General features: G+C 51.4%; 3 protein-coding genes across 3 annotated transcripts; 2 read left to right on the top strand and 1 right to left on the bottom strand.

The window, feature by feature from the left end:
- Positions 1–5,740: 5,740 nt before the first annotated feature.
- Positions 5,741–7,911, top strand: LOC101761401 (B-box zinc finger protein 20). The gene is made up of 3 exons (XM_004953224.3): positions 5,741–6,371; positions 6,518–6,895; positions 7,414–7,911. Exons 1-3 carry the CDS (start codon positions 6,150–6,152, stop codon positions 7,621–7,623), a joined length of 810 nt encoding a protein of 269 aa, XP_004953281.1. The 5' UTR covers positions 5,741–6,149; the 3' UTR covers positions 7,624–7,911.
- A 937-nt stretch (positions 7,912–8,848) lies between these two features.
- LOC101762072 (monothiol glutaredoxin-S6) lies at positions 8,849–11,631 on the top strand. The gene is made up of 4 exons (XM_004953226.4): positions 8,849–9,075; positions 10,926–10,999; positions 11,097–11,195; positions 11,311–11,631. Exons 1-4 carry the CDS (start codon positions 8,933–8,935, stop codon positions 11,373–11,375), a joined length of 381 nt encoding a protein of 126 aa, XP_004953283.1. The 5' UTR covers positions 8,849–8,932; the 3' UTR covers positions 11,376–11,631.
- Positions 11,632–11,819: 188 nt separating this feature from the next.
- Positions 11,820–15,611, bottom strand: LOC101762488 (aldehyde dehydrogenase family 3 member F1). Its single transcript, XM_004953227.4, has 9 exons — positions 15,271–15,611; positions 15,100–15,168; positions 14,854–14,950; positions 13,489–13,695; positions 13,249–13,373; positions 13,047–13,151; positions 12,787–12,947; positions 12,455–12,695; positions 11,820–12,349 (listed from the first exon to the last, which is right to left on the bottom strand). Exons 1-9 carry the CDS (start codon positions 15,484–15,486, stop codon positions 12,113–12,115), a joined length of 1,458 nt encoding a protein of 485 aa, XP_004953284.1. The 5' UTR covers positions 15,487–15,611; the 3' UTR covers positions 11,820–12,112.
- Between the last annotated feature and the right edge of the window lie 11,995 nt (positions 15,612–27,606).

Below are 27,606 nucleotides of genomic sequence, written 5' to 3' on the forward strand. Positions count from 1 at the left end.
CCCCCCCCCCCCCCCCCCCCGCCCCCGCCCCCACTTCTGACAGTGCGCCAGCAAAATGCGGACGTGCTTGAGTTAGCTTCAGGTTCAACAATGATGACTTGGTGCAATCCAAGTTCGTCAGCCATGAGCTTGATCAGGGTAGCCCAGGCCGGAGTCCAGAACTTTAGCTCTGCTAACATCTCACGTCTGAGGAGAGCTTCTAGAGAGCTTATGGAGCCAGCATGGCCGGCTGTGTGTGCCACCTCGCCCTGCTTGGTTGCCTTTGATCCCCAATTAATAATGGTAAAGCGCACTGCGTGCCCATGCCCGGGGCAGAAAAGTGCACAGGAAAGCAACGATATAATGCACTAATTTAAAGCCCAAGTTTTGGCTTTGACTTGATCGATCGGTGCCTTTCGTCTTTCAATGCTGTTCATACCCGACGAGCCGGTGTGTGGCTGGGTTTGTTCCTCCGGTACCTGTCTTCGAAACAATTCCTTGAACAGTTCCGGACAAGCTTGACATCACGTCCAAAAGGCCCGGTACTGTTCATCGTTGCCCGAGCAAGTTGCCCGTGGATAAACGCAAAGCATCCAGATACACTTGTGGGATAATCCTAAACTAAGGCGGTGTTTGGATAGCCCCGTTAAAGTTTAGCACATGTCACATCGGATATTTAGATGCTAATTAGGAGTATTAAATATAGACTAATTACAAAACTAATTGCACAGATGGAGTCTAATTCGCGAGACGAATCTATTAAGCCTAATTAGTCCATGATTTGATAATATGGTGCTAAGTAACCATTTGCTAATGATGGATTAATTAGGTTTAATAGATTTGTCTCGCGAATTCGTGCAGGGTTCTGCAATTAGTTTTATAATTAGCTCATGTTTAGTCCTCCTAATTAGTATTCGAACATGTAATATGACACTGCTAAAGTTTAGCATCTAAGTATCCAAATACCCCCAAGTACCATGCTATCACATCAAAATACCTTTTGCCTTAGCATGGTGAATAAATCAAACAATATTCAACATTATGATGCCTGTGCTCATAAATTATTAAAAGGAAGTTGGATGGCAGGTGATCAAATTATTCGGACTTGACCATTTCTGAAAGCAGGATAAAGGTGGGTAAAACACTGTTTATGTGCTAGAACATATAGAATTTTACTTTCCTTTAGCCAGGACAATTAATTGTTGCGTTTTCAGGCAGATAGAGTAGCATTCCCCCAAGTTTCTTGGAATCATTTGCTGTCCTTTTCCTCCCATCCGAAGAAAAAGGAGGCACGCATAAATTCCCAGCTGTACGCTTGAAGAATTGCGAAAGCAGCAGTATGTAAGCCTTGAAAGCTTGTGGATGGCAGCAGTACTGAGTACTGACGCTTAAACCATGGCCACAGGAAAAATAGAAATAATGAAACCAAATTCTTCAAAGAAAATAGAGATGAACTGGGAGTACCGGAGGAATGCCTCACGGGACCAGTACGTGTGTGAGCTTTTCCTCAAGGCGGTGGCCGCGACTTTTCCGACGACGCAGATTGCACACCACCAACGGCATAGTAGTTCCTGTGCTCACTTTGCTTGGCAGGGAACAAGAATGCAGAAAACAGCACGAGAGTCAACCTATGTGCTCCTGTACAAATGTTGAACCTTCTATGGGCTACAGTACAATGTTCAAGGCTCCAACCCCAATACGAGCGTCGGCATCGAGTCCGTCCTCTACTCATGACTTGCAGTGGCGGAACTGAGGGGGGCCGGCGGGGCCATGGCCTCCCCAACAATAAAAAAAAAATTCTACTATCCCTCATCAACTGCCAGCGCACAGACCATATCAGCACTTAGCAGGCCAAAGACCACAAAGGCCAAGACCAATAGTCATTCGGGCAACTGTTGTCCAATACCCAACAACACACGTATGCACACAGGTGGTTAGGCACCTGTTCACATACGGACATACCTAATCACGTGACATTTCATTCCAATCTCACGACATGCTAACATCGCAAAACCTCGCCCGACACCCGATGGTTCGCCGCCTGCGATCTGTAAACTGCCGGAATCTTGCGCTGCCATTACACCATCGATGGTGGGCAAGCCGGTGTCTGCGGCGGCATGGCTGCAATGGAGGACAACATCACGGTCGACCTCCTGTTTATGATGTTCCTCCTCCAACTCAAAACAATATAAGTAAGTCCTATTTCCCTACGCCATATCGGTATATTCTCTATAGTCATGACTAGCTATTGTATACTTGTGTGGATAATAAAAAATTAGAATAAATTGCTAAATTTTTGAACCGGCAAATATTTGTCTGATCCCTTTAATTTTCTCTCCAGATCCGCCCTGACGACTTAACCTTGTTCCTAACGTGGCGCATCGACCCAAATGTAAGCACGAAGTATACTAGTACCACCGCACAAGAGAACTCTCCGACTGCATCCCGTCTGCGGAAACCAGGTGAGGCGCTGGCGGTTGACCTGCTCGAACGGCCTAATCAAGGGCCGGTCGAGTCGTTAGCCAGTGGCTGGCTGCAGCTGCAGCCGAGAGGGGCCGCGGCCGGCGTACCGAGCTGGGCGCACGTCACGCTACACGCGAGCGCCGAGAGCGCCCTGCTGTGCTGTTAGCGCCGTGGTGCGATGCGAGCGGGATGAAGAGAGCGACGTGCCCACGCGCTGCCAGCGCCACCCGAGCACCCCCGCGGGCCGCGGCGGCCGCTCTCGCCCGCTTCCCCGCCCCGCGTCCGCGTGCCGCTGATCCCCAGCGCGCGCAGCCCCCAGCCCCCCACCCCCACGCGGTGCCGAGCCGAGCCAGCTGCGGCCTGCGTGCGTCGCCCATGCCGCCAGGCGGGCAAAAGCTATGCGCGGATGCGGCCAAAACAGGCCTTTTTGGGTCCACTTTTCGCCTCGATACCGCGGGCACGCAAATCCCCGGCCGCGATTCAATGGATCTCCCCTTCCCCCTCCACTGACCCCCTGCTGTTGCCGTCCCGTGCCGTGCCGCATCCCCGACGCATCTTCGCTGCCTTGCGCGATTGGAAAAGCGCACATTGTTTATGCAGGCCAGTGGCCATCTGGGCGAGCGCGGGCGGGGACCGGGCCAACCAAATCAGCGTCCTGATCTGTCAACACCCCCCGACTTGGAAGAAGATTCAACGTTTCCACTCGCTTCGATTGGCTTCTGCACCACGAACTCTTCCGATTCCTGAATGGGATGCGCAGACTTTCCTTCCTTCGATGACAAAAATGAACTTTCCAGAGTCCAGAGTTGCAACCACGTCGCTGTTGCTTCCGACGGCTCAAAACGCACACCACCATGGGTGTCCCTTCTTCCCCTTTTCCCTTTTCACTCCATTGAAAAACCAAAATTCTAGCACGTAGCAACACGCCAAATGCTAGTGCGCAACTAGCTAGGTGCTCGCTGTCAGTGGGTCAACAGACCGGCCGCATAATTGATCCTGTGCTGCGATCCTCCCCTTGCATGGCACATTTCACATGCCACGAGGGCATCCGATCGCTATAGTACCCGCACGTTGGCCAGCGCGTAAGTCCATCTCGTTTAGGGCTGCTTGTCTGCTCTGCTGTACACCTATACGCACGCCCCCTTCTTCAGGATCTCGCTGCTGCTGCTGCTGCTAGCGGATAAAAAAGCGGTCATGTGTCGCCTAGCATTTGGTGCAACCGATAGAATCAAATCCCAAATCCCCCGTCCATTTGCTGCAGAAAAATCATAAATTTCCCTGTCCATACCGCTACCTTTGCGGCAGTAACCAGCTGCACACCGGGTGGGTAGGTCTCTGCCGTTGGCCGCCTGCTCCTGGTCCTGGAGGTCTGAGCTTCCGATGCTCGGGCTGCTCGACGACAGCAGCATTTGCAAAACGGCTTTGCGAGAGCGCAAGTGGGAAGGAGAGGGACAGGATAAGAGGAGGGGGTGGCGCCAAGTTGAAGGCTGCCTTTATGATCCGGGCTCGTAGCGCCCATGCTGCCATGCCCCTTGCCTAGACCCCATGAGGCCATGACCTGCCCATTTCATGCCCATCACGGCCAATCCGGCATGAGTTTCTTCAGAGGAATATGAGAAAAGATAAGCATAAATCTGGAAAGGACCGGTGATTTTGTCCATTGTTGCAACGTTGCGATCCGGTTGGATATAGAGAAATGCGGCGCGGAAATCAAATTTTTAATGCCGCCTTACAAAACTGATGAAGCATTGCAAAAAATCTTGGTTCTCATATCTTCAAAAAGGTGTCCCACCCATGTTAGTAGTTGCGCTTTTCGGGAAAAGAAAATGATTTATCACTAGCACTTTTTCTTGGTGTATGTGGGCGTATCTCCCCACCATCTATACTTGTATGCATGCCATGGATTTAGAATTTCAAATGCATGGGGGCATCCTTTTTTTTTCCCTTAAAGGCATACATTTTTCGTGTTTCGGTGTCACGCCTTCTTCTCCTTTGAATATGGGTTTTAAATTGGCTGGTTTCTCCATTTTCAGAATTCTCGATTTTTTTTCTAACCTCACAGCTCGTGCTCTGGCTGATGCATAGTGTTTGGTTCGTACTAAGATAATATAAACATAAAGAGAATTAGATTATAGTGTATTTGGTGGCGGAATGGATGATTACCCTCTTTATTCGGTTGCACTCTAGTAATGTAATCAGATTACGGTGTGGGTGTTGTATCTGATTACAGTGGGGGAGGAGGGGTAACAAGTTTGTATAGATATTATTTAGGTAAGAGATTTGATTACGATGTCAATTGATTACAAACCATCGTAACTAAACATATGTAATGGGATTCGTTACCTTTAGTAACCATATTACATTACATTTGAGCTAACCAAACACCATCGTTGCAATCTAAGTACGAGGGTGGTAGAATAAGTCATGTGTAAAAAATGAGTAATATCACAGGGTTTATAGTTTGTTAGAAAGGCGATAGCGACAATATAGACGTGAGCTGCGACATTATACCTGATTTAGAGAAATCAGTGCAATGGCAGTGTGGTGACGGTGGCGTGGTGGTGGTAGGAGGCAACGCGTAGGAACACGTTGCAGTGACGAATGCTGAATGCAACACGACGTGTGGATTTAGGCTGTTTCCTAGTGGTGGTACAACGAATGAAGAATGATACAGCAGTGAGTTCTTCATCGGAATGCTCTAAAAGAAGTGGCTTCAAAAATAGCGAAATAAAATGTTACTGACCCAATAAGCAGACAATCACATCAACCGATTTACTGTTAATCTGAAAAATCAATACGCAGTGCTAGCTACTTCCATTGACCAGCCATAATGCCATAACCCTGTTCCGGATTGTCAGAATCTCACTTTCATGATCTGATACTCTATCCTCTATGAGAACACTAGCTAGTAGCTACTACCTTACTAGCAGTATTTGGCACCCGTACACATGAGCACATCACAGTGATACAGCCACATTAACCACCTTAATTCCGGTGGTCAACAGCAGAACCATCGCAGAAACAGGCGTGGCGCTACCGCTCAGAGACGATGATGTTCCTTTCGTTTGTAGCTAACGCGGCGCTTTTACAAAAAGTCCGTGTCCGTACCGCCAAAACCGTCGCGAAAGCCAAGCCCGGGCACACGCAAAGACGACACAGAGAAGACATGGACAAGGAGGCCTGGGACGAGACGGCCCCGGCCCGGACGTAACGTAACACCACATGAATCGCCTCGCCATCGCCGCGCTGTGAAGGGGACGCAGCGCCTAACACGTCCGGTCGGCACGGTCGCCGACGGCTGGAACCCCCCATGCCGTAGTAGGCCGCGCGCGGCCGCCTCTCTCTCCTCTGATCTCCTCCTCTCCCGGCCTTTGACCTCGCGATCCTTCAATGCGGCCGGATCCTCCCCCAACCCACCTCGCTTAACAAGCAAAGCAACAACTAATCGCTCGTGGTTAGCGCGCAAATCGCCTCGTGCGATCTCATCGCAGGTGTATAAAAAGTGCATAGCCCCCACATATCTTCCCACGCTAAGCCGGCCGGCCTAGGAGTAGTAAGGACTAACACACTTTCCTCCGCGCGGCTGCTACAGTTAGCTAGCTTCCTCTCCACCCGATCCGCACACACCATTGACCTCAGCTCCGAGCTGACCCGACTCCCGCCGGGAGAGCGATCAAGCGAAGCGAAGGAAACAGGGGAGGACGAGGATGAAGGTGCAGTGCGACGTGTGCGCGGCCGAGGCGGCGTCGGTGTTCTGCTGCGCCGACGAGGCCGCGCTGTGCGACGCGTGCGACCGCCGCGTGCACCGCGCCAACAAGCTCGCCGGCAAGCACCGCCGGTTCTCGCTGCTCAACCCGGCGCCGCCGTCCTCGTCCGGGTCGTCGGCGGCGCAGCAGCAGCAGCCGCCTCCGCTCTGCGACATCTGCCAGGTTCGGCGACACGACACGACACCCATTCGCGCATAACCTTTCCGATCGGTTATGTTCGAGTACTTGCTACTCTAACAATCGCGGCTGCCGAAGCTCGATGCTCGTGTTCTCATCGGTTTGCGCTCTCTGTATGTGACGTCGTGCAGGAGAAGAGGGGGCTCCTGTTCTGCAAGGAGGACCGGGCGATCCTGTGCCGGGACTGCGACGTGTCGGTGCACACGGCAAGCGAGCTGACCATGCGCCACACACGGTTCCTGCTCACCGGCGTGCGGCTCTCCGCCGAGCCGGCCGCGTGCCCGGCGCCGCCGTCGGAGGACGAGAACAGCAGCGGCAGCTTCTGCTGCGGCAGCGCCGGCGACGCGGCCCCTCCCTCGTCGGCGCCCGCTACCAGCCACGGCAGCGACAGCAGCAGCATCTCCGAGTACCTCACCAAGACGCTGCCCGGCTGGCACGTCGAGGACTTCCTGGTCGACGAGGCCGCAGCCGCCGCCAACAACGGCGTCTCTGCAGACGCGTCCTATCAGGTTGGTGTTGGTGTCTTGGTCCCCGTCCGTTGCTCCCATTGCAATGACGAACCAGTAAACGTGCTTAGCGATCCACGAAGTAAAGTAACCTAGCTAGCAGCCAGTCGTACTCGTACTACCATAATTCTGCTTGAGCGACCTTTGACACGCTCCCGAGCTAGCGGCGAGCACACTGAAAGCAAGCACGGCAATATCCCGATCACGTCGGCATCGGCATTAGTGCCATTGCTTCCAATCCAACCAGTAACCCCATCCATTATGGGCGCGGCTGTACGGTCTGTAGTTATGCTCGCAAACCCTCGCTGGTCCAGGGTGTGGCCATAAACATCTCCAGGAGCAAAATCTATTTTATCTCGCGGGGCCAGTTTAGCCACGGCGCCCTGATGCTACAATACAATATAGTAGCATATCCAGCATACAGTAGATTGACGACAGGAGCATACAGTATAGAGAAGAGAAGTTAAAAACCGGACTGCAGTGACCTCTGATTTTAACCGGGTCTTATTTTGATCGTGCAGGGAGGACTAGCCCGGATCGGCATCATGCCGGACGGCTACTCGGCCTGGATGGCGCAGGACCAGCTGTTCGGCGACAGCGCGGCCGCCGCCGGCGTCGGGCGGGCAAGCCGGGAGCGGTGGGTGCCGCAGATGATGTACGGCGGCGCGGAGCTGGCCGTGGCCGGCAGCAAGAGACCCAGAACCGCGTCCACGGCGTATTCTTACTGGTGAACTCGTGAACGGAAGACGACCGACTCGCCGTGCCGTCTGTATTATGCATCGGCTGGTGTTCTAGTTTTATTTCCAGTTAACTGTAACAGAAGTTGTTTCCGGGCTCATTTACCACCGCAACTGTTTTTTGCTCTTCCGGGCGTCCTCCGATCGGATGCCTGGGAGCGTTCGTGCTTTTTTGAGGGGTGCAAGAGGGAAGAAGCTTCAGCACCTTTGTATCTCCCTTTTTTGCTCGATGCAACTTCAAAGCCTTTCTATCACTGTCATCCTGGAACAGTGTTCGTTTTCTCCCTTTGCACGAGATTTGAATGAGCACGTGTAGAAGCCGCAATTCCTGGAATTCTTCAACGTGCCATGGAATTCGGGTGGGTCGGATTGATGGGGGGTGTTCGGTGCCGCGAGCTAGTCAAAACCCGAGTTGAGGAACGCAGCGCACAATTAAAAGTGTTGGGAAACAGAATACGGTCGCAGGCAGATAGCACGTCCTGAAATTAGCGGCGATATGTTCACACTACACTCATCATGCTCGTATGCACGCCGTACAACGTCTTAAATTGACAGTTTTTCGGTATTTCATAGATAAAAATAAATCAGGTTCAATAAAAGCGATCGTGCCCCTACCTGAGTGCTCTAATAGTACCCCTCAGGTCTTCAGTTTGATTCCCTGTGAGAGTGAAGTTTCAGCTTGAGGGTAAAAATATATGTATGGGTGGGTAGGAGTTCGAGGATTTTCTCGATCTGCGTGTGAAGACCTTCTTCTTAATATAATGCTCGGGGGCGGCTTGCTCCTCGCAGATCGAGTTTTTTTAGATTCAATAAAATAATAAATCTATAGATAAAGGGGAATAACATGGGCACATATTCAGGTTTTCCATGAATTTATAAGATGAAACCGTCAAGTAAATTAAGTCTTAATGAACATTTCGTCCAAGAAGAGCATTCGGTTTCTTCACAGCACTGATAAAGCAGTACCCCTATACATACTTAGACTATTTGTCCTCCTTTGGAAACTGCAGAGTTGATTTCATTCTCAAATCGAACTATTTTTTTTAGAGGATTCTCATATCAAACTAAACAAGGAAGCTGCGAGTTATTACACATCCCATGGGCCGAAAGCTAATTTACGCGAAACGCAACATCCCAATGGGCTAAAACTGGATTTCGGTTAGGAAACGAAACATTTTCCACGAAAAAAATAAAAAAAATAGAAAAAGAAAAGCGGCGTGGCCTCTTCCCTGCAGAAAGATCAGAGGGGGAAGACCGACCGGAGCCGCGCGCGGTCGACCGATCCATCCGAGTCGAAGTGGGGATGGCTCTGGCCAGATTGGCGTTTCCCCTCTTCCTCCTCCTCGCCGCGGCGGAGTTCGCAGCGGCGACGCGGTCGCCGTCGGCCTTCGTGCAGAACGCCATCTACTCCAACCGCATCACCATCTTCTCGAAAACCTACTGCCCGTAAGTCCTCCCCTCCCAGACACCAACAACTTCATACCGCTCTCTTTGCTTGCTTGCTCTTGGTCTGGAAATCTGGGGCGGAGGGATTTGGGATAGGGTCTGGTGCGCGCGGGCGGCCGAACGTCACCATGCGAGTAGTTCAGATCCCAGGAAGTTTCGCGTCTAACCGCTGTTGCTGTTTTGCTTGGCGAAGGCTTTGGTGTATAGTGAATCGGGTGGATTTAGCCGATGATGGTGGTGGGAATTAGGATATTCATCCTTGCGATTGAGCCGCAGGAAGTCGATACTGGTTAGGTTTTGTTCGTTGGCAGTGCCCCTATTGCGTATTTGGCTCCCGTTGCATCATGTGGCACAAATCCTGCAGTTAAGCTCCTACAACTGAAAAATGGAAGCCGCAAACTGTTACATGTTTGGTGGAACTTGGGTTAGGTTCGGTGAATCTGTACTGTCACCACGGGGCTTGCTTCATCCTGCGGATTATGCAGCTCTAGTTTATGGCCTAACCGCCTAAGATGCTGGTCTATACGCTATTACAAGTAAAATAGCTATAGCCTATAGGTTCAGATCATACATACTGTTTGAATCGGCTACTCATGTGAATTATACAGTGTACTATTGTACCATGTGGGTGAACTGTTGTGTTCACAGACTCTACAAGCTCAACTGTCTTTAGCTGACCAGCAGCCAATTGGCCTGTTACTTGCAGAGTGGTGATTTATATTTGAACTGACTTCTTGTTGTATGATTGTGCCCGGACATGCATGATGTCGTAATGTGGTGAATCGATTTCAGCATCGGTTGTTTCTATCTTAGTTTTCACGACAAAGAATATAGAATTATAGATGAGTTTGAATTTTTCAGCCTGAGCCCTGGTTTCTTCTGATTTTGTAATCATAATATGTGCCATACACCATAATCATAATCTGTTGATTCTGTAATTATAATTTCTGTAGTATATGCACATACACCATATTCTACACGATAATATGCATATGTTGTTTTCATGTTTTCTAGCAGTATATGAACCTAGGTGTTCAGTATTTTGCTCTGTAATTTACTTGTCAGAACACACAAGTTAAATACAGAGAGCGCAACTTTTGTTTTAGGTAAACATGCTTTGCTACAAGGATTGTGTATTCTGAGCTAGGGTATCTTGTAGTCTCCTTGTAGTTAGAACTCTGAACATTTAATTTTTGTGGAAATCCTAATCCAACTGAAGTACCTCTCAAAACTAACTCTTGCCCCTGTTGAATCAGATAACAATCAGAATCCCCACTTACCCTACCCTTACCTTCCCTCCCTACTGTGTTCTCACCAGCCATCCATGACGAAGGGGATTGTTCATTTTTGTACCTTTATGGTCTTTATTTGTTTAATTATCTCTAGCTTGTCCTGCCCTTCTCTTCAATGTTGGCATGATGTCTACTGTGCCCTTTTTGTTAATGGGCAAGATGCTGGCTGTTCTTTCATCCCTCTCCTTCAAATATAATGTGCCAGCATGAAAAACATCCGTGGCTGCTGTTGCTTTATTTGAGAAGCACTGTACTTACATCACATGTTGTCTTTTTGTGTTCCCCTTTCTTGGTCTTGGCTGGGTGTGGATCTTTGTTTTTGTCACTTGGATTATGGCTCTAGAAACATAGACTGGACTGTTGTTCCAGTGCTTTAAGCTCAAGTAAGGTTATTGGATGACATGATGGTATTGCTGCTGGGTGAAGTCCTGTTCTTTTACATAAATAAAATGTTCCAAAAAAACATCACACTTCTTTTCATGGTCTGACTACTTTTGCATTCTTAAATACTAGTGCTTACTTCTGTTACTAAATATTTCTGTACTTTCTTTCTCATAGGTACTCCATGCGTGCTAAGCGCATATTTCGAGATCTCAAGGAAGATCCATTTGTTGTTGAACTTGACCTCCGAGGTAATCATCCTTGATCCATATGGAACTTCAATCCAGTCACATATTTTCAGGCATTTGTCTACAAGAATTACAAACCTAATATACACATGCCATTCAGAGGATGGACGTGACATTCAAAGTGTTCTCCTAGACCTAGTTGGGCGCCATACTGTGCCACAGGTATTTGTGAATGGCCAGCATGTTGGTGGCTCAGATGGTTAGTGTTTAAACCTTGAGTGCCCTTAAACCTTCTTTCTTGTATGCAGTGTTGTTTACATGCGCATCTACCTTTGCCAATATCAACGGTTAACATTTTGCATATACAATTGCAGATACGGTAAATGCTCTTTCAAATGGACAGCTTGAGAAACTCCTTGGGAAGAGTCAGTCACAGTGATGGATCTCTGGACAAGTTTGCACTGTCGAGAACACGTAAGTGACTTCATACATATGTACGGGAGGGTGTTCATCTCTGTTTAGCACCGCACAGAATGTTGTAGCTCATATGCCTGATGTTTTTTGTTTTCATGGTAGTGTCGTGACAACAATCTGTATGTACTGGGTATGTGCGATCTGCTCAATTACATGTACAATCTTTTCTACTTCCATGTCTCTTTTCTATGAATGGAATATCGTTGGTTTACCTTGATCAATATGGAAATTTTAAGTAGCATTGGTAGGTCAATAAACAAGCCGCGTACATTCTGAACTAGGGTAGACTCGCAACATTCCTGACCTTCCATTAACTATGGCTGTCTGTTTTTAGCTTGTTTGTAACATCATGAGTTAGTTCGTTTTTTAAAAAAGATAAAAAAGGGTAAAAGTGGCAAAACGTGGTGTGTGTCAATGAGAAAAGCACAAGCTGAAATTATATTACATTATGAAATCTGTTGGTGCAATAAACGACGGGCACATATAAGCTGACAATATAGAGGCTTTGGTGTACACAGGTAGCAGGGGCAAATTCTTTACGCAATATAATTAAATAAACCAGTATAAAGTTATAAACGGATCCATAACCGTTGCTCGCACTTGACCATCAGCAATGGTAGGAGCAAATTCTGTTTGCTCGGTTATTGACTCACTGCCGGCCTCTTCTTCCTCAGGCTGGCTGGCTGGCGAGCGCCGGCTGCCTCACCTCCTCAGGCCGATCAGTGCGAAGAAGAGCGAGATGTAGTCGAAACGGTAGACGCGCCTGAGGAAGCCGATCTTGCTCTCGTCCCAGGGTGGGTATCGGAACATGAACTCAATGAGGAAGCTCCTCTTGAGCACCGCCTTCTTGTGGCTGAACATCTCGAACGAGTACTTGCCGTGGTACTGCCCGAACCCGCTGTGCCCGACGCCGCCGAACGGGATGCTGTCCAGGCCATACTGCAAATAGATGGATGTTTGCAGAAGAAAGTTCAGAAATGGCGTGCATTTATTTCAGTGGAGAAAAGGAAAGTGAAGCTCAGACACTGCAGGAGTGACGCGTACCTGCACGATGGCGTCGTTGAATGTGACGCTCCCGGAAGACGTCTCGTCGATGATCCGGCGCTTCAGCTCCTCGTTCCTGGTGAAGGCATAGATCGCCAGCGGCTTCGGCTTCGATTTCAGGAACGTGATGCTGTCTTCGATCTTCTTGACCGTGATGATGGGGAGCAGCGGGCCGAATATCTCCTCCGTCATGATGTCAGAGTCGAGCGGAGGGTTCAGCAGCAGCGTGGGTTCGATGCTCCTTCACAATTGGGAAAACGGCGTCAAGCAGGGGCACCGGTTTTGTGTGGTAACACTGCATGGCCATGGCGATGCTGATCTGAGTTGCTTACAGCGTCTTGGGGTTGAAGTGCCCGCCGTGCACGACGGAGGCTGCCACCCTGCGATCCGCCAGGAGGCCGCTCAGCCTCTTGAAGTGCTTCTCGTTCAGGATGCGCGCCATGTACTCTGTCTTGGTGAAGAACCTCTTCAGTGTGGACTTGAGCATTTCGATCTTCAGGGGGAACAGGCGTCACAAGTCAGAAACAACGTAATGCGCCAGCAGGCGTCATATGGTACAAGACTGCATATCGGAGAAAACACTGAAGCAGACCAGAATCGGCGCGAATTCCTCCTCGACCAGCACGTAGTCGATGGCGATGCAAGCTTGGCCGGAGCAGGTGGACCATTTGGCCCCAATTATGCGGTTCACAGCTACCTGCTTGTAGTCAGTACAGTATCATACATGTGTTAAGGTCAGTTAGCTGCTGTCCTGCCGCAAAACTGAAGATCCTGAAGAACACAGTTGTTTGTACCTGGCTGTCCCTGTTGCTATCGAGCCAGTCGATGATGCACGGGCACTTGGAGCCGAGCTCCAGCGCCACCGGTGTCAGGTGCTTGGCGGCCTTCGTCATGATAAGGCGCCCAACACGGCTGCTGCCTGAGAGATGCACCAGGAGAAAAACAGCCGTCAGACGTCTGTTCATGCAACGAATGCAATGCAGGGACTGCCAGTAGTTCATGTTTGTTCAGACTTCAGACTTCAGAGAGCCTACCGGTGAAGAGGACCTTGTCCCATCTGTGCTCCATGAGCTTCTCTCCGACATCCGCCCCGCCCTCAACCACCTTCACGGCCTTGGCGTCCAGGTACTTTGGTATGTTGGCCGCCAGGAACGCCGAGGTGGACGGCGCGAGCTCGGACGGCTTCACCACCACGGCGTTGCCAGCCGCCAGGGCTCCGGATAGCGGCTCCAGGGCCAGGCCTGCGCGAGTGCAGTGAATCGAGACACCGTGAGCTTTGATCGCAGGATTGTGACAGTAACATAAGAGTTGATCTGGAATTCTGATCTCCTAATGCCGTTGAGCGATCGTTCACTGAGGCACAGAGCACAGTCCCCGGCCGGCCGTGACAGGAAACAGTTGGTTCCAGGAGGTTAGTTTCTTTCCACTCAACCGCGAACCGTGCGTTCACCCATCCGCGCAAGGACAAGGAGAACACATACGAGATCGACCTGTCACGGAGGTGACCCTTAACCGACCACAGAGGAGACCTCAAACACTGTCGCCGTCAGACAGGTTGGTTCAGTCACGAGCCACAACCATTACGCTAGCTTTTCGCCAACCATAACACTAGCTTGTGTAATAGCGAGCCTCTCGGACCTTTTGCAACAGTACGAGTGCAGTACCGCTGCGCTGTTGGTGAGGCTAAGGCTAGAGAGTAGAGACAACAGGCCCTACGCAGCTTTGTTGCGAGCCGCAAGAACCGGGTAGCAATGGCCTGGCCTATGAAGGAGACGTCGTCTACACTACACCATTAATGAAGGTCTAAGGGGATCGTAACCACTCGTACAACATACTAGTCTATGGCTAACTATGGCCTATGAACGTGCCTCCAGTTCGTCATCTCTCAGTTTTGTTGAGCAAAAAAATCCACGAGAATAATGGTCCACGAGTTTTTTTAACATACTAGTATTTTTCTGACTTTTACATGCTTAAGGTAACTAGACAGAATTTGAAAACTGTGCTACCTGCTATCAGGATCCAACTTGATCTATTAACCAGGGATCTTGTGCAAAGATAATGAAGATGCACTTGTCAAATTTGCCACCACACACTGACACACACCTCCTGTCTGCTTCTTAAGTGTCTTGATACGTTTCGTGCAGGTCACCGATTGACCTCAGGATCCAATAGACAGTTCTAGCGAATTATGCAATTGATGCCACGATTTGATGTCTGACCAACATGCAATTACTTTCAAATTCTGTTTTTGGCGAATTTTTTTAGGTGGCGTTTTAATGCTCTCAGAGTACCCGCTTTTATTTTCAAGAAAGAGAACAGCGTTCAGTCCTATGCTCAACGCAAATACACGCCTGCCTAAGAGAGTGGAGCAAAGAGGTGATCATCGGTCTCGTTCTCACCTATTGGGAGATTCCAGCAGGAGAAGATGAGCACAACCCCGAGCGGCTCCGGCACCACCATCGCGGTCGCCGGGAAGGCAACCAGCGGCGTGTGAGCCTGTTCTCCCGAAACCACAAGCAGGTGTTAAAAGCCATGACAAGAAAAGCATCATCCTAAGCTCATCATGCAGAAAGCCGTAATAAACTGAGCGAATGCCTTCATGCTGGTACTACAAGACACTGGAGTGAGTATCAGGCAGAGCTTGCCTTCTCGGGTGCCGCCCAGTTCTTGAGGTTTTGCAGCTTGTCGACGACGGACTTCTTCAGAACCCCAACCTGAGCACGAGCGAGCATAATCAATCAGCAGAGGGCTTCGTGAACCTAGATGAACAGAACGCGGAGCATATCGATACAGCGAAGGAATCAAACCAAACCAACCTCGTCTCTGAAGGCCTCGCCGCGGTGCTTGCCGAGGTCCTCGCGGAGCACGTCGAAGATGGCCTCCTCCTCTTCCTCCAGGAGCCTGACGAGACCCCTGAGCTGCGACTCCCGCCATTCCAGGTCCCGGGTCCTGTCGCTCTCGTACACCTCCCTCAGGTCGCCTACCAGGCCGCCGAAGTCCACGGCCATCTCCTCCGCCGGCACGCTCCCCATAGCTCTCTCTCGCTCTCGCTCTCGCTCTCGCTAGCTTGCTGGCAGTGTGGCAACTTCGTACGTGCGGCTGGAGAAGAAGAGAGGCCGAGGTGGGCTCGTCGTTTGTGTTTGCCGCCGGTGCACGCAAGCACGTGTTAAATAGTGCTGGCCGTGGCAGTGTGGTTGGACTCTCGATTACTGGACTGTTGCAACCGTGGTCATCAATGGAGCCAGTTCGTCATGGCCCCAGGGCCGAGTGGTTCGACGTCATCGGGGGCGACACGGAGGCGGTTGGGACTGTTGGGCCTGTAGAGACCGGGTGACAAGACGTGGGAGATGCGCTGCTGATTGCCCCCCAAATATACGTGGCCAACCGTGCCGCACGGCACCGCACTGGCACTGGCACGGCACTATGCGGCACGATGGCTTAGCCGTGCCGTGCCGTGTAGTGCCGCCGTGCCGACATCTCGGCCCTGGCACGGCCCTATGGACGGTTAGCCGTGCCATGCCGTGCTGTCGAGCACGGTAGCCCGACGCCAGCGGCACCGTCTGTGCTTGCCCGCCGGCGTGGGGCCGCGCCGCCGCCCGCCCTCGCGGAGCCGCCCGCTGCCAGCACCACTTCTCTTCCCATCATCGCTGCTGTTCCCGTGGCCTTGCGCCGCTGAGCGGGAGAGGGCCGAGGGGGCGAGAGAGAGAAACCCCCGCGAGGCGGCGACCAGCCTCCGGCGTGGCAAGAGAGAGGCAGCCGGCCTGCTGGGGAAGCGAGCAAGAGAGGAGCAGCTCCGCGAGCGAGAGAGAGCGGCGTCGGGGCTGCCTCCGCGAGCGAGAGACGAGCGATAGTGGCGCGGGGAGGGATGGGAGGCTGGGATGAGTGTTTTTATTCTAGGATTTTTCAATCGAGTACATCCAACGGCTTAGGAAGAATATCAAACATCCAACGGTTCATACGAATCGGGCCAGTACAGTGTCGGCCCAATTTCCGTGCCGTGCCCGTGCCGGCACTGCGGGCCAGATTGCCGGCCCAGGCCCGGCACTACCTACGGGCCGTGCCAGGCACTAGCACGATGGGTGCCGGGCCGGGCCATTCCTGGACCGTGCTTCTTAGTGCCGTGCTTGGGCCGGCCCGTAGTGCCCGGGCCAAATGGCCAACTATACCCCCAAAAGGAGAAAAGAAATCCTGATTCCACTTGAGCACGGCTGCCGCGTGCAGTATACTAACCATGCATTGACTTTATCTGTTCCTGAGAGACTTGAGAATAATCACGCACGGATGCAAACCTGCGGTGGATTTGACCTGCTTGCTTACCCTAATCGAGTGTATACATAACAAACGAGTCTAATCCAAATTCAGAAAGCATCAAATAGAAATGGTTGGACGGATGCCTCAGAAATTAGTGTCATGCATGCGCCAAAGAAGTTAACATTACATTTATGCGAGATACCAAAAATATGGGCATGACTCAAACCCCTACGTGCACCAACGGCGGGTACATGTTGATCTCATCATCATCAAAGCCGATCACAACCACGGAACAGCAGCCACCCGTAAGTTTCACGCCTCACGAATCATAGTCTTAGTGACTTACGCATGTTTCGTGATTCTCACAACTCACAGGATGCCCTCTGCCGCCTACTACTGCGCTAAGTTACATGGCACAACAAAAATCACAGTAGTCGGACAAACAGAGGAGAGAGCCCGTCCCCTCTCCCCCCCTCACCGGCCGCCTCCTGTTGCCGCCGCCACCGCCGCACCAGCCACCCTACTCGAGGATTCTCCGGCACCCCAAGCTGTTGTGGACCGCATCAGGCTGTGGTTCGCCCTCCGCCTTGTCAACATTGCCCGCCTCTGCGCAAGTTGCTGCAGATCTGAGGTACCCCTTCCTCGCCACCCCACCGCCCCCTCCTAGATCCGGTCGACCTCTGGCCCGGGATGAGTCCGTCGTGCCTGCCACGCCGGAATCCGTGCCGCGCCACTCCTTCGTGGAGGTTGTCTGCGAACCTCCCCCGTGGTTGTAGCCGCATTCAACCGCATTCAACGCAAGCACCAACTCCCCCCAACAACCGCCTAAAGCTCAACTCCACCTTAATTGTACCTGCACGAAGCAATTACTTCGCCGGACGCCGCGCGTCACCTCAACATCGGGCCTTCCACCACCCATCCCTAGTGAGGAGGTCACCGCACCACGAGCTGCCGTGACGTGATGCTGGAACACATCCAACCCCAATCTCAGCTAAGCTTCGTGCCTTTCGCTCCAGAACTGCTGGCAAGTGCTTCATCTGCCTCGCAACCGACTACCGCGCCGCCTTCTACCGTGATCCAGTGCGCTGCTTCAACTGCCACCGCTTCGGCCACCGTCAACACCACTACCGTCTGCCGGGGACAGGGCATCCCGTCAATATCTGCGCAAGGAGCCCCCCAAAGTGATGACTCCACTTCCGCCACTGCCACCGCGTAAGGCGGGCACGGTGATGTCGCAGCTCGGTGACCCAACCCTGCGGTCGGAGGAGGACCACTGCATCATCCCTACGTCGTATGCAATCGACACCAGCCTCCACGACTAGGAGAGCACAGCTGCCATTTCCTAGGCTCTAACGGCTCCGGTGTCCACTGGCCCCAGGGAGATCGAGGCAGCCATCCGTGATGAGTTCCAGCTGCGTTAGGGTGATGTGACCGTCACCACGCACCATCCCGAGTCACCGTCGGGCGAAGCAAGGTACTAGCACAAAACCTTCCTCATCAAGTTCCTGCATCAGTGTGATTGCGAGCGGGTGGTCAACCAAGGCTATGCCAAGTGCCACAACATTGACATCCGCTTTGTCAAGTGGTGGAGCTTGTGAGTGGGCGGTCAACCAAGGCTATGCCAAGTGCCACGGCATTGACATCCGCTTCATCAAGTGGCGGAGCTTGCGCACGGCGAAAGGCATACTTGGGATGCGGATGTTGTTGAGCGCGTCATTAGTGGCCGTTGTGCTGTGGAATCCATCGACACCGACCTTCTCTACCCGGCGGAGACAAAGACCATCGATGTTTGGGCTTGGACGGTGAACCCGTGCCTAATCTCTAAGCGGATCTGGCTGATCTTCACAAGTAGGGCGAAGGATGCGAAGCTGTCCTCTGTGTTGGTGAGGGAAACCCCTCCACAACACTGGCAGTAAGGGTGCAAGTATGTGGTGCTCCTCCACATGGAGGAGATCCATGACTACACTGTCACCATGGTTGATTGTCGTGGCACCTTCTCCCCATCCAAGAGGCATCTCCCTTAGTGGAACCTGGGGGTCATCGACGGCGCCCCTGATCCCGCTTGTGAGGTTGTGGCATTCCCGGACTCACATTGGGAACATGATGACAGGAGCAACGATGAACAGCGCGTCGACGATAGGAACGCTCGTGGCGGTCGCGGACGGTACAACAACGACCACCCCGACTTCAAGCGCGGTTGTGAACGACGCCACCACGACAACGACAACGAGGACCGCAACACGCATGGCCGCGGTCGGAGTGCACACGGGCGATGGGGGTACGACCTACCCACATGCGGAGGCATGCATCGCGAGCGAGAATGCTCCCCGCGTCACCGGGATTGGGAGCGCAGCCCACGACGCGACGGCAGGCAGCACGTCCCAGCCACTCACACTTCCCTAGGGGTAGAGCAGGACCCCATCCTGCCGTTGCCCACCGCTTAGCAACTCCAAGAGATTACGGCAAGGGCCATGCTCCAGAACATCTTCACCAAGAAAGTCGCGATGCTCAAGGAGATAGCGGCGCGTATGCTCGACGCGGTGCTGACCGACTACATCAACATGGCATGTGCCCTAGCCACACGGCTGGGCATCCTGGATGCTCCACCGACCTGGAGGAATGAAGCCTCATCCGGCCCAACGAAGATGGTGGCTGCTCACACTGTTCCAGTAAGGACAGCTTTCAACCACATCACTAGGCCCTACCTCAGGTTGGGGTACACGAGGTGGCCATGACGATCGAGGAGGTAGAAGAAGCGCTGCAGCGGTGGAATCCTTCGCAACAGGGGACACCACAAACTATGGGCTGCAGCCCGCCTCACCCTTCTCCTTGCCTCAGGCTATGCCCCATCTAGAGAACCAGCAGGTCCATGGCGAATTGGGGGTCATGGAAGACGTGGTGATGAAGGACATGATCCACGAAATGGTGGCTACTTCTCTATGCCATGTCGCATGCTTGCAGGAAACCAAGCTGAGTACCGTTGATTTTGTCACTGCTTCCTATCTAGGAGGCACCAGGCTCAACAAATTCGAGTTCAAACCCGCTGAAGGCCCTAGTGGAACCAGAGGAGGAATCCTACTCCTATGGAATGACAATTTCATCACCCTTAGTGATGTCACAATTGGTGAAATAACCACCATAGCAACCCTCCAGGAAAGAAACAACTCCTTCCTTCTCACCACCGTCTATGGCCCATCTAGGCAATCTATAATACCAGCTTTTCTTCAAGAGCTTCAGACCATAACACCATCAGCTGGGGTTCAATGGCTAATTCTTGGCGATTTCAACATGATTTACAAGACGACAAACAAAAATAATAGAAAACTCAACCGATGGCTGGTGAGTCAATTCCGCACGCTCTTGACAGTTGCGACCTCAGAGAAATTAAATTACAAAACAGGGAGTTCATATAGTCCAATGAAAGGCACACACCTACACTGGAGAAGCTCGATCGGGTGTTCTGTAATGCGGAATGGTAAACGATTTTCTGCAACCACGGGTTGTTTGCCCTCTCCACCTCGCTATCCGATCACTGCTCCCTCCTCCGTTCCAACCAGCTTCGGCCACGCTAACCAAGGTCCTTCAAGTTTGAAAACTTCTGGATCAAACTACCAAGCTTCTAGCAAACGGTGACAAGCGCTTGGAACAAGCAATCAGATTACATTGAACCTTTCCATAGGCTATATCACAAACTGGGGGAAACAACAAAAGCATTGATAAAATGGAACACCTACCTCATCTCTGATGCGAACATGCAGTTTCATATGGCTTTGGAGGTGATCATGCGCTTCGATGTAGCCTAGGAGCACCAATCCCTTACTGATGCAGAGATGTAGTTGCGGAGGAAACTTAAGAGTAGAATCCTTGGATTGGCTGCAATTGAAAGAAAGCGCAAAAGGCAAGCTTCACGAATTATTAACCTTAGGCTAGGGGATGCGAACACACGATATTTTCACCGAAGAATCATTGCAGGAGAAGAAAGAATCATATGAGGCAACTGGAAATTCCAACTGGTTGGGCCGTAACCCATGAGCAGAAAGAGAGGGTCATTCAGGAGCACTTCAAGGAAATGATGAAACGACCACCTCCTAGAACAACTGACCTGAACTGGGATGCTCTGGGTGTTACCCGCCATCACCTCAATGACTTGGATGCCCTGTTCATTGAGGATGACTAAAAAATGTGATCAACCAAATGTCAACTGGCAAGGCTCCGAGACCCGATGTCTTCACCGGTGCTTTCTTCAGATCCTGCTGGACGACGGTTAAAGCTGACATTACGGCAGCTATAAATTCCTTCCATTCCCTAGGTGCTCCAACTTGCAACTCATCAATCCGGCAAACATCGTGCTGCTGCCGAAAAAAGAAGGGACCACTAAAATCAGCGATTTTAGACCTATCAGCTTGATCCACTCATTCATAAAGATAATTGCCAAAGCTCTTGCTCTACACCTCGCCCCGCACATGAACAACATCATCTCAGTCAACCAAACAACTTTCATCAAAACCCGTAGCATACATAACAATTTCATAGCAGTCCGCAACACGACTCGAAGATTACATAGAAACAGGACCCCTCCCTTTTCTTCAAGCTTGACATCACCAAAGCTTTCAACTCCATTAGTCTAATGTAGCAGCTTGGCTTCCCAGCCCGTTGGCGGGAAATGGTCGCCTACATTCTCTCCACCTCCTACTCGTGAGTTCTTCTCAATGGAGTTCCTACCAGGACGATCTGCCACAGTCGTGGGCTGCGATAAGGTGACCCATTGTCACCACTCCTCTTCATTATTGTTATTGACCCGCTGCAACAACTCATCAACCAGGCAACAAAGCAAGGGATCTTCAGCAAATGGAGAGGTTGAACACCCATGGTCAGGATCTCGATGAATGCAGATGATGCTGCCATATTCCTCAAGCCGGACAAGAATGAAGCGAACGCGATGGCTGACCTTCTCACTCTGTTCGGCCAGGCCTCAGGGCTGGTGACAAATTTCTTGAAATCCACCATGGTGCCAATTAAGTGCTCCAACTTAAACATCACCAATATTCTCCAAGGCCTACCAGCAGCACAAACACACTTCCCAATCAAATACCTCGGGCTACCACTCACCACCATCCGATTACGGTGAGTTGATTTCCAACCACTGGTTGATAAGGTCTGTGCTAAGTTCAATGGGTGGAATGGCCACCACATGAATCACACTGGTCGCCTTGCTCTAGTCCAATTGGTGCTCACCTCCCAAGTCGTGTATCATCTAACAGCGCTCAAAGCCCCAAAGGCAACCATAAAAGAGATAGATGACAAACGCAACCACTTCTTATGGGCTGGCACAGATAGGATCACCGGTGTGAAGTTTAAGGTTAATTGGACAAGGGCTGTGAGAGCAAAGAAGAATGGAGGCCTAGGAATTCTTCACCTGGATAAATTTTCAAGGGCCCTATGTCTCCGCTGGTTGTGGCGGGAGTGGAACGGTGACGGGAAGCCATAGGTTGGCTGTGAGATAGGATGCAATAGCACGGATTGTCTGCTGTTGCGGCCACGACCACAATTTCAATAGGCAATGGAGAAGCAATCTCCTTCTGGAACAGCGCTTGGGTGGAGGGCCAACGGCCTAGAGACTTGGTCCCAGCAATGTACAAAATCTCCAAATGGAAGAATAGATCACTACAAGATGCACTATCTGGCAACAACTGGATAAATGATCTGGACCTACAGCACCCATCTTTCACAGCCAGAGTCTTTACTAAATATATTCAACTATGGACAACCACACAACACACCAACTTGTCCCCATAGGTGCCTGATGAAATCACTTGGAAACTAAACGCATCAAAGCAATATTCTGCAAGATCAGCTTACCATGCACAATTCCTAGGCGCCATGGCTACTGATCTCAACGAGCTAGTTTGGCAAAATCGGGCACCGCCTAAATGCAAATTTTTTTGGGTGGCTGGCCATTTAGGATAGGATTTTGACAGCAAATCACCTCAGTGCGGTGGGTGGCAGCACAATCCGGTTTGTGTTCTTTGCCGCTCGACACCGGAGTCAGGGAATCACCACTTTTTCTAGTGCAGCACAAGACGCATCTGGGGGCTCATCTCCTGCTGGCTCAAAGCGCCACTGATCCACCACGATGGTTGGGCACCTGCGATATCGATTCATGATTGGTGGCTGGCCAGAGCCACGACGGTCAGAATACCACGAAAGGGCTGAAGTCCCTCGTCATTTTGATTTGCTGGGAGATTTGGAAAGAGCGGAACTCTCGTGTTTTCAACCAGGTCAAGGCCCCTTCCTTGGTGGTATGCTCCAGAATCAAAGAAGAGGCAGGAAACTGGAGCATGACTAGTGCAAAGCACTTAGTAGTCTAGTTTTCAGCTTATGATCTCATTTTTATCTATGAGTGTATATAACCTTTTGGACCATCTGGTCCTTTCCTTCTTTTTAATGTAACAGGCAGCCTCTCCTATCGGTTCAAAAACCATAGTAGTCAGTAGGCAACACAAGAGTGCTGATGATGAGAAGTTGACAATAGACGAGGCTAGGGGTGGATCTAGCGGTGGGGCGGGCGGGGCTCAAGCCCCCCTATCACCACTCGGACAATGGAGCCCCCTTAAGCCCCTCCATAATTTTTAGGAAGGAGGAAGAAGAAGAGAAGGGAGGGAATGAGGAGGAAGAAGAGGGAGCTCCTCCTAAGTTCAGGGGTCGCATCCGCCGCTGGACGAGGCTGAAGAAAGAATGGCTAGCAAAAAGAGAGAGATGCCGAGATATAATGAGGAGACCATGGTTTGAAGCCCGCCTAGCCCACTCAAAGCGAGAACGCGACGACCTCGGTGGCATTCGGCTGATTCCTTATGGTCATGGTCAGCGGCTCACAACCGCATTGGCATTGCTCGACACGACCTTGCCACATCCACTCGTCGACCGTGAACGCTCAATGAGTCAATGTCACACGGGCTCGACGAGCCGATGGCCGAAGCGCCCCCTCCTGCCTCCCGTGGGACGGGAGGAACCCTCGACACAACCTCTTTTCTGCCGTGAGCGCACTCACATGTACGGCATCTGTGTAGCTCCGGCGGTCAGCCCGCTCAGCGTCAGCGCCATGCTCACGAGTCCTTACGTTGCCGCGGACTGCGCGGTACGGTGGCTTATTACTATGCGTGGCAGGTCAACTGGCGGGTTCCGCACAGGGCGCTGCCTCCTGTTCACCTCCGCATATGCGGCTGCAGCTCCTACTAAACACTTTAGATCGAACACGGAGCTGATGTCGCTGCCGGTGTCACTGTTTTGCTCCTCTGCACTACTCATACTTGATTGAACCTGTGCATGCACAATCGGAGGGGCATCAGCAAACACACCTTAGACATTTGTAGTTGCACCATATTATACAGATGCATTTGTTTCGAACCTGTCAAGTGCCAGTGAAGTTGCCTCTCCACCTTACTTCAGTTGCCGCAGAATTAAACAAATCCTCCTCCTACTGATGAGCTAAGGGCCTCCAATGACCTAATGAACTACCTGTCCAAAAGATTAAGACAAGAGACATCAAAATTCCAAACAACTTCAAAGCAATCTGTTCTGACACAAGATAAAAAAAAAACTGATCGTAGATGACATTAAACTAGAAAGAAACAACATTAAACTAGAAAGAAAGTACTTATCCAAATGCAACATTTCACTTCACAGAAATCACTAATCACGACATTTAACTTGAAAGAAATTGCTGAGCATGGATGACATTAAACTTGAAAGGAATTTAACTAGCACTAAATCAAAATGTTCAACGAACAGGACATGTTACATAAGCTAACATTACTGTTCCGACACAAGTGCAAACATTATTTTTGAAACCCATCAGTACACATCACTAGAATAAAACTTTGCCATGCCACAATCACTACTTGTTCAACGTGTCCCAGTTGAATTGTATCCAGTTCAGTCGGCCCTCTTTCGTTTTCATCTGCGTGAACACCGTCCGATACTCCGGGTTCTTAGTACATAAATAAAGAGCCTGGCAGTAAAGCGGAGACCCCTCCTGTAGACCATCTTCTTCTATAAGTTGCATTGCACATACCATTTCCCCCTGGGCACGGTCAGCACGTTGCAGGCTCCTTTTTGCCACACTGTCAGAAAGCTCCCTGATGTACTGCTCCAAGCTGCCACTTCTCTTTTTCCTAGGACTGTCCACAAAGAATTCCCGAGCCGGCCGTTTGGACAAGTCACGAGCACTACTAGCAGGCAGGGGGTCCTGGTCCAAGTCCGCTGCATTGCCCTCAGTCCCCACGCTAGGTGTCGCCTCACGAATACCTCCTGCCGTCAGTAAGGTGCCCCTGTCTTGGGGTTCATGGCCAAACAACTCAAACAATTCTTTGAGGAAAGGTGGAGGCTTAACAGAACTCGGCTGGAAACTCGGTTGGGACCTCGATGGGGGAGCACCACCACTGGTGTCCCGCAATGTTCAAGGAACAGTACATGTTCAAGGCCAAAAACAGAAATGTACAAATAAGATGACGAGTAACTTATGGGCCTGTCATAGGACGTACCTCTTCGTCCTCCTCCCAATAGGTGGGATCAGCAGCAACACCACCAGTTTGTGTGTCGCGCCCTAAACCAGATTGCTTTTGCAAGGCCGTCCAGCTCAAGAATATTCTCCTCAGGTTGTTGAGCTTGTTCTGCAGCTGCTTGCTACCCAAATGCAACCCAGTCTATTCCCTGAAGCTGCGGTACACGTTCTTCCATCCCAACTTAGAGAGGCATCTGCTGCTCCAATTGAACTAGTTCTTCTGAGCAATGCACAAGTCCAGCAAAGTTTTTGTCGTGCCCTCATCCCAGCTGGCACGGTTATGATTCATCTGAGTACACAGGAGCTGCAATTATATTGCACCGAAGTACGGATAACCAGGAGGCATACAACTAAACAATCTCAGCATCAATCCATATGTTACTTGCCTTAGCAGTTGTCTTGGCGCGTTTGTGGCGAAAATTGTACGGGCACACCGGTGGGGGAGAGCACGACGAAGTCGATGATGATGCCAGTGTGGGCATCGTTGGTACATCCTCGCGGTTGGCCTGCTAGTAGGCTTGTATCAGTCACCTGGAAAGGTGAAAAAACCAAAAACAGGCACATCAATTTAGTTGTAGACAAGTTTGGGACAGAACCAGTTACACATACATTTCATGCTCATGGTCTCTAGTATGATCAAACATTTCTACCAATAAACTGCAGTTCCCAAGGATTACAGGATGAAGAACATAGCTACCAATAAAATTCTGCCCAAATGACTGAAGATATTCATCCTAGTACAACCAACCAGTAAGAATTTACACATAACTAAAAACAGCACCCCATTTTTCTACTTAGCACAGTGAAAGCCACCAAAAGGGTCCATGTTTAGTGCAAGGGTAAAATTCATGGTCCTAAGTAGAATTAAGCCACAGATCGATAAGTATAGCAGCAGCAAAGATTGCCCAAATAGTTATGATATAGACGACATATCAATTATCATGACCAAAAACTCTCCCGAAGGAAATCCTAATTCTTCCCCCTCCAATGTCACTGACCCACACCAATAGATCAATCAAACTAGCAACCAAACCACGGCCCCATGCTTGACCCACCCCAAATCTGCATGAATCCGATGGGGGAGCACCATTACCTGCGACCGAAGGGGAGGGAGGGGGCGACGAACTTGGAGAAATTCCTTCCACTCGACGGCGCGGCGACTGACGGGAGCGACGGCGGCGTCGCGCGGCCGAGCACGATGGAGTGGGAGACGCGACGGCCCGCCAGCGACGGAGAGTAGGCGCGAGCGAGGAAGCGGGTGAGCGGAGGGAGCGGCGGCGGCGGATCCGGAGCGAGCGCGACCGACAGAGGGGGCGAGATGCGGGAGCGACGGTGGTGTCGCGCGGCCGAGCGCGAGGGAGCGGGCAACGCGTCGGCCCGCCGGCGGCGGAGAGCGGGAGCGAGCGAGGGAGCGGGTGAGCGGAGGGAGCGGCGGCGGCGGATCCGGAGCGAGCGCGACCGACGGAGGGGGCGAGATGCGGAAGCGACGGCGGCGTCGCGTGGCCGAGCGCGAGGGAGCGGGCGACGCGACGGCCCGCCGGCGGCGGAGAGTGGGCGCAAGCGAGGGAGCGGGTAAGCGGTGGGAGCGGCGGCGGCGGATCCAAAGTGAGAGGGAGCGACGGAGGGGGCGAAATGCGACGGAGGGAGCGTATGTGGCGTCAGTGGATGAGGACGGGAGGCGAGAGGCATTTGGGAGCGACGGGCGTCGGTGGAGCAGCTGCTCGAACGGCTTCAGACAAGCGCTCCGAACGGCTGGGCTGAAAAGCCCAGCCGGAAAAAGCCCAGCGCAGCAGCAGCCCACCGAACGGGGTGGTAATATCTACTTAATTCTTGTTTGCTATCAGGTTATCAATTCCAGATGACGCTGCAAGTCCTTGTAACCGAACTGGTCTTCTCCTCTTAATGAAATACGTGCTAAGGCACGGTCGCGGAAAAAAGAATCCTTACTTTATAATGGAGCGTGTGTCACAAACTCACAATTCCAGATATGACAATGCACACTGCATCAGTAGTGTCACCATGTATCAGGGAAGCTATCTCCTTTGACTTTATTTAACATGGTTGACAACGGGTGGTTTCATCTGTCGGTGGTTATTCGCTGACAGTAATAGGAGTCATGGATGGAGCTTGGGATGGCGATGGCAACCTAAAATTGGATGGGGCTCCTCTGCAGTAATGAGCTGCAGCTTTGGTTTACTGATAGGTGGACCTAACCCATGTCAGTGCCCAACTACATTGTGCAATGAGGAGCTGTTTTCCTAAAATTAGTCAATTTGGGGGTTCGCGGCGAGGGTAATGTAAATGTGCAGCCTGAGGAGCAGGCGACAGTGAGACTGAGAGC

The sequence above is a fragment of the Setaria italica genome, chromosome I (genome assembly GCF_000263155.2).
Source record: "Setaria italica strain Yugu1 chromosome I, Setaria_italica_v2.0, whole genome shotgun sequence".
Classification (NCBI taxonomy): domain Eukaryota; kingdom Viridiplantae; phylum Streptophyta; class Magnoliopsida; order Poales; family Poaceae; genus Setaria; species Setaria italica.